The 6,000-nt window shown below is 41.6% G+C and overlaps 1 protein-coding gene across 1 annotated transcript in view; it reads left to right on the top strand.

The window, feature by feature from the left end:
- CACNA2D3 (calcium voltage-gated channel auxiliary subunit alpha2delta 3) overlaps positions 1-6,000 on the top strand; it is an 858,102-nt gene that overhangs the window by 771,203 nt on the left and 80,899 nt on the right. The window contains exon 32 of the mRNA XM_044675448.1: positions 306-310. Coding sequence (XP_044531383.1) covers positions 306-310 — 5 coding nt within the window. The remainder of the gene's footprint in view (positions 1-305; positions 311-6,000) is intronic.

Raw genomic sequence — 6,000 nt, forward strand, 5'->3', positions numbered from 1 at the left:
ACTTTCAAATCAATTCATTAGCTAATTATTAACTACCTTCTATGTGTCTGGCACTGACCTGGGAACTGGATCAGCAAAGGAATACCTGGGGGCAGCTGGGTTGCTCAGTGGTTTGAGAACCAAGCCTAGAGACAGGAGGTCCTAGGTTCAAATCCAACCTTAGAAACTTCCCAGCTGTGTGACCTTGGGCAAGTCACTTGACCCCCATTGCCCACCCTTACCACTCTTCCACCTAGGAGCCAATGCACAGAAGTTAAGGGTTTAAAAAAAAAAAAACAACAACAACAAAGGAATACCTAACGGAGACCCTGTTCTCAATGAGCTTTTAGTCTACTAGACTTTACATAGTATTAGGGCTTTAAACTTGACATATATTATCTCACTTAAACCTCCCCAAAATATAGTGGTTCAAGTGCTATTGTACTTATCCCTTTTTACAGATAAGGAAACAGAGGCACACAGGATTTATTTCTCCTTCATAGTCCTATAAAGGTGGTACAGAAGAGAGAACACAGAGTCTGAAGTAAGACCTGAATTCAAATCCAGACTCAGACTCAGTTGTGTGACCTTGTACAATTCATTTAGCCTGTGTTGGCCTCAGTTTCCTCATCTCTGAAATGGGGATCACAGTAGTCCTTACTATTGTTAAAGATTGAATGGGACGACATCTGCAGAAGTGCTTAAAGCACTGTCTGGCACGTCATAGGTTCCTTATAAATGCATGTTCCTTCCCTCCTTACCATTGGGTAGTAAGTGTGAGATGTGATCGTCTCTGAGTCTAACTGCTTTGACTGAATATTGACCATAAAGCCAGGGAATAGAGAAAATAGAGCAATAATGAATCCTGTCGGGGTTGGAGGATGGTCAAACTCAGTCTTTCCTTTATTGATCCATTCAACAAACAGTTAAAATTGTCAATGGGCCGGTGATAAGTTGCTTTGCTTTGCTTTGCTTTCTTCATTGGAGGAGGAAGAAGGGAGAGAAAATATTTTTTTATCCATTGAAAACATAGTGAAAACGTAAAAAAAATTCACGTGGGAGAAACCAAAGCCTAGAAGGGTGAGGGCCATTCAGAAAAGGGGGAGACCAGTGGAAGAAAACCGCCTGCTTTCATGGGCTTTACTATTGTGGTGGGAAAAGAATCAGAGAATTTTAACAGGGGTTGGACTGTCAGGATCATTTAGTCAAGTCGCTCCACCAAGCAGGAATATCTACATGGTTCGTAACACGTGGTAAGTGCATGATAAATGTTTTGGGATTGATTGGGGGATCGTGCCATTATCTGTGGCCAGTGCTGATCCCACCCATAGAGTGTTTTGGAATCTCCGCAGCAGTTTGTTGCTTTTCTAAACAACTTTAATCCTGATGGAATCCTTCCCAATTGTGAACCCAAGTTTGCTTCTCCAAAACTCCAGTCTGGGCCCAAGGGTCACTTAGAAAAGTCTAATTTTTTTTTACCCTGATAACTACTGGAAGGTAATTATCCTATCCATCCCCCAGAGTCTTCTCAGCTGACTAACCCTTCCCTTCTTCTGCCTTGGAATTAATGTATCTATTATATTGTATTATATTTTATTTATTATATATACAGTATCTATTATTTTTTTTAAACCCTTAACTTCTGTGTATTGGCTCCTTGGTGAAAGAGTGATAAGGGTGGGCAATGGGAGTCAAGTGACTTGCTCAGGGTCACCCAGCTGGGAAGTGTGTGAGGCTGGATTTGAACCTAGGACCTCCCGTCTCTAGGCCTGGTTCTCAATCCGCTGAGCTACCCAGCTGCCCCCTATTGCATCTTTTATAAGACAGAAGGTAAAGGTTTAAGGAAAAATGCTCCCTCCTCCTGCCACTCCTGGGCAGGGCATCGTTTCCAGTCTCCTCATTTTCTCGGTTACTGTAGTCAAGACAGTCTTTACTTTGTCAACGTCCCTCCCGTAGTGCCGTAGGCAAGTCCTGATGCAATAAGAAAGTTACAGCTTGATCAGGGCTGAGTCTAGTCGTCAAAGATCGAATCGACAAACATTTATTCGGTGACTACGATTTGCCAGAAAGCGTGATGTGCACTAGAGATTCAGAGACAGGAAGAGAAATAGTGCCTGATCTCAAGAAATTACATCTTATTGGAGTGTCATAAGTGAACCACAAGGACATTTCAAAGTCTGTACATAGCTGAGATTTCTGTAGCACTTTAAGATTTGCAACTTATATAAAATTTCTCATGATGCTGATTTTTCAAATGAGGAAACTGAGGCAAAGAGAAACTAAGTGGCTTGTCTAGGGTCACACAGCTAGTGTCTGAAGGGAGATTTGAATAGAGGTCTTCATGACTCCAGGTCCAGCACTTCTCCTGAGGGTAGAAAATACCATAAACTCACTTTTATCTTCTGGGAAATGAGGAGGTTAAACTAAATGACTTCTCAGTTCCCTTCCAGCTCCGAATAAATGATACTATACAGAGAGGGAGGGGGTGGAAGAAGAGAGGTGAGGGGGAGAGACAGAAAGAAACAAAGAGAGAGATGTAGTCAGAGTGTACAGAATAACCATAAAGTATATACAGAGTAGTTGTATGTAAGAAAAGTTGGAGGGATCAAAAAAATGTACCCCTCCTCTTCCTTCCCCTTGTTTTGAAAATTATTTTTTAAATTCTAACATTATTCAAAAAGAATTTAAATTTTAAAAATATTCTTAATTAAAACAAACTAATAGGGCAATGGCTTTTTTATATGCTCTCTTGAACCATTGACCTAGGACTCTTTGGTCCACTAAAATCCCTGGATCTTTCTCTCTACCTCATGAGCTTCCAACTAAATACAGCACATACTATACTTGTACAGACATTAAAAAAAATAAGTGCAAAACTACATTTTCCATGTTATTTTTATTTTTTATTTTTTAACCCTTAACTTCTGTGTATTGACTCATAGGTGGAAGAGTGGTGAGGGTGGGCGATGGGGGTCAAGGGACTTGCCCAGGGTCACACAGCTGGGAAGTGTCTGAGGCCAGATTTGAACCCAGGACCTCCCGTCTCTAGGCCTGACTCTCCATCCACTGAGCAACCCAGCTGCCCCCTCCATGTTATTTTTAGAAAGAGAGCTCTAACATGGCGTCCAGGAATCTTTCACTGACCCAGATCTAGTTAATGTTTTCATCAGCAACTAGAATAAAAATGTAGGTGGAATGATAGATTCAGAAATGACAGAAAGTTGGGAGAGGTCATAATTATACTGAATGACAGAGTTAGGATCTAAATAGATGTATGAAACAACAACAACAAAAAAATATATATATGGTTTTATACACATATATGTAAACATATATGCTTATATAATAAATATACATTTGTGTATGTAACACTAGGCACATCTAAAATACATTATACAGTTAACAGGAATTAATATCCTACCTCTGACATTTTCTACCCGTGTCATCTTGTGCAAATCACTCGACCATCTTCAGTCTCAAGCTCTCATTTATAAAATTAGGGAGTAGGATCTGATGACCTCTGAGATGACTTCTTGCTCTAAATCTATGATTCTATCTGGACCTTCCCTTCCTCACTCCAAAGTCAACTTGATTCCAATTATGTCTCCTTGAAGTCCAACAAGGACAAAAGAAAAGCAAAAACTGACTTCACATGGATGAGATGAAAGGAGAATCGTTAGACGGTGGCTCATCTTAAAAATATCTAAGGATGATTTTGGCTGTACGGAAAGGGGCAGAGCTGCCAGCACTAGATCAGTGATCATTGACTCCTTTCCTCTGCCCTCGTCCAATCAGGACTAGAATATTACGTTCACTTCTAGTCTAAGGGCACCATATTGGAAATAAAGCATTAATAAAAGGAAAAGCGTCCAGAGGAAGATAACTAGGAAGATGAAGGAGCTTCGAGTCATGCTTTGAGAAAATCTTCTGATGGATGTTTCTTCTGGAGAAGAGGAAACTCAGTGAAACATAAGAGTTTTGTTGAATTCAGTGAATGGGTGTCATGTGTTAAAGGCTTCAAACTTACCACCTTTGGTCTAGAAAATGGAGAGCGGTGATCTGGCTTGGGGACAAAAAGTCATCTTCTCATAAATAACGTTATTGCTAAAGTGATCATCCATCCGTATTCCACTGGAAGGCAATCTAATGAGCATTTATGAGATGAAAAATGTCCACGTGTTTGGGGATAGCTGTCCTCGAGTAGCACTGCATGATGCGAAGCCTGAATGTGCCCCTTTGTCGTTCCTGCTCTTTGTTTCTAATTCTGCCCTCTTGAGCCATCATAAAGCTGATCAATAGTTGAAGAGTCAGTCTGGAGATATCATTTCTGAATCAAGAATAGAATGAACATGTGACCTTGGGCAAGTCCTGAATCTCTCTGGAACTCACTTTTATCTTCTGGGAAATGAGGAGGTTAAGCTAAATGACTTCTCAGTTCCCTTCCAGCTCCGAATAAATGATGCTACACAGGGATTGGTGGGGAGAAGAAAGGTGAGGCGGTGAGACAGAGAGAAACAAAGAGAGAGACACAGTCAGAGGCAGAAAGAACCAAAGACAAAGACAATAGTCTCATGATTCATTCTTCCTTGTAGACATGTTTCCTTCTGTTTTTAAACTTTCTCTTTCAACAACCCATTAAAGTGAGTAAAAAGTCAAGGCTGGCCCTTCATTCACGCCCAGCCTGCTCTCGGCATCCTCTCCAGTCTGGCTCTGTTTCAATGTTGTCATTCCCATTTCACCTATTTTAATTAGGGCTGTGAGACCTCCCAACCCTCGCTGCCCTCAAGTGATCAGGCCCCCATTAATAAGAGCTCAGTGGGCCCATTAAGTTTGCCTGTTTCCCAGCCTTGGTCCATGGCAGTGGCTGGTGTGGCAGCCTCCCACGGACTTCACAGACAAGCTTTATTTTGGATGCCATCCAGAGCCCTTTGGATCTGCTACCCTTAAAAATGGGCTCCCACCTTCTGAGGGCCAGAGAGCTTCACTGGGGAGAGCTCCGTCCCATCAGGCAAAGCCACCTCATCCTGAAGCTTTGTCTGTGGCACAGCTCTCGCCTGGAGCCTGTCATTTTAGGGATTCCTTTGTGAGGAAGCACCAAGGCTCTACGGAGCACAGGTTCATTGCCTCGCCAGGACCAGTTGCTTGCTAGCTCTTTACATTGTTGTTTTTTTTGGTAGAGGGGGCTTGTGGATAATAAACTCATTGCTCTCATCCCAGCATCCAAATCCAAATGAGCTTCCCTCAGTGTGGTCTACTAGACTCTAGCAAATAGAGCCATTCTGGCTCTAGTTATACTCATTTATTCATCAAACACCAAAATTTGATCCATGAATCAATAAATAAATGGGCCACATATTGAGTCTAGAGCATCACAGATTTTTAAGTGTTGAAAGGAATCTTCTAGACCAGTGATGGGTAAACTACAGCCAGCGGGCCAGATGCGGCCCCCTGAAATGTTCTATCCGGCAGCTTAACATTATTCCTAATCTGAAAAATACAACGAGTATGATACAATACAATGAAACTTGGAAATAGTTGCCTTAGAAACAGACTGACAAATGAGAATTTCCTTTCCTTTGGGCCCCTCTTTAAAAAGTTTGTCCATCACTGTCCTAGACTATCTCTTCCAACCTGTCCCAGAGCAGAAATCCTGACTATAACGTGCCTGACAAGTCATTACTCAGCCTTATACAGTTGAGCTCTAATCAGAAAGAAACCACTCAGGGGCACTAGATGGCTCAGGACTGAGAGTCAGGCCTAGAGACAGGAGGTCCTGGGTTTAAATCTAGAGTCAGACACTTCCTAGGTGTGTGACCCTGGACAAGTCAATTAACTCCCATTACCTAACCCTTATCACTCTTCTGCCTTAGAAGCAATGCACAGTTTTGATTCTGAGATGGAAGAGAAAGATAGAAAGAAAGAAAAAAAGAAAGAAAGAAAGAAAGAAAGAAAGAAAGAAAGAAAGAAAGAAAGAAAGAAAGAAAGAAACAAAGAAACAAAGAAACAAAGAAACAAAGAAAC

This window comes from Gracilinanus agilis, chromosome 1, assembly GCF_016433145.1.
Source record: "Gracilinanus agilis isolate LMUSP501 chromosome 1, AgileGrace, whole genome shotgun sequence".
NCBI classification, from domain to species: domain Eukaryota; kingdom Metazoa; phylum Chordata; class Mammalia; order Didelphimorphia; family Didelphidae; genus Gracilinanus; species Gracilinanus agilis.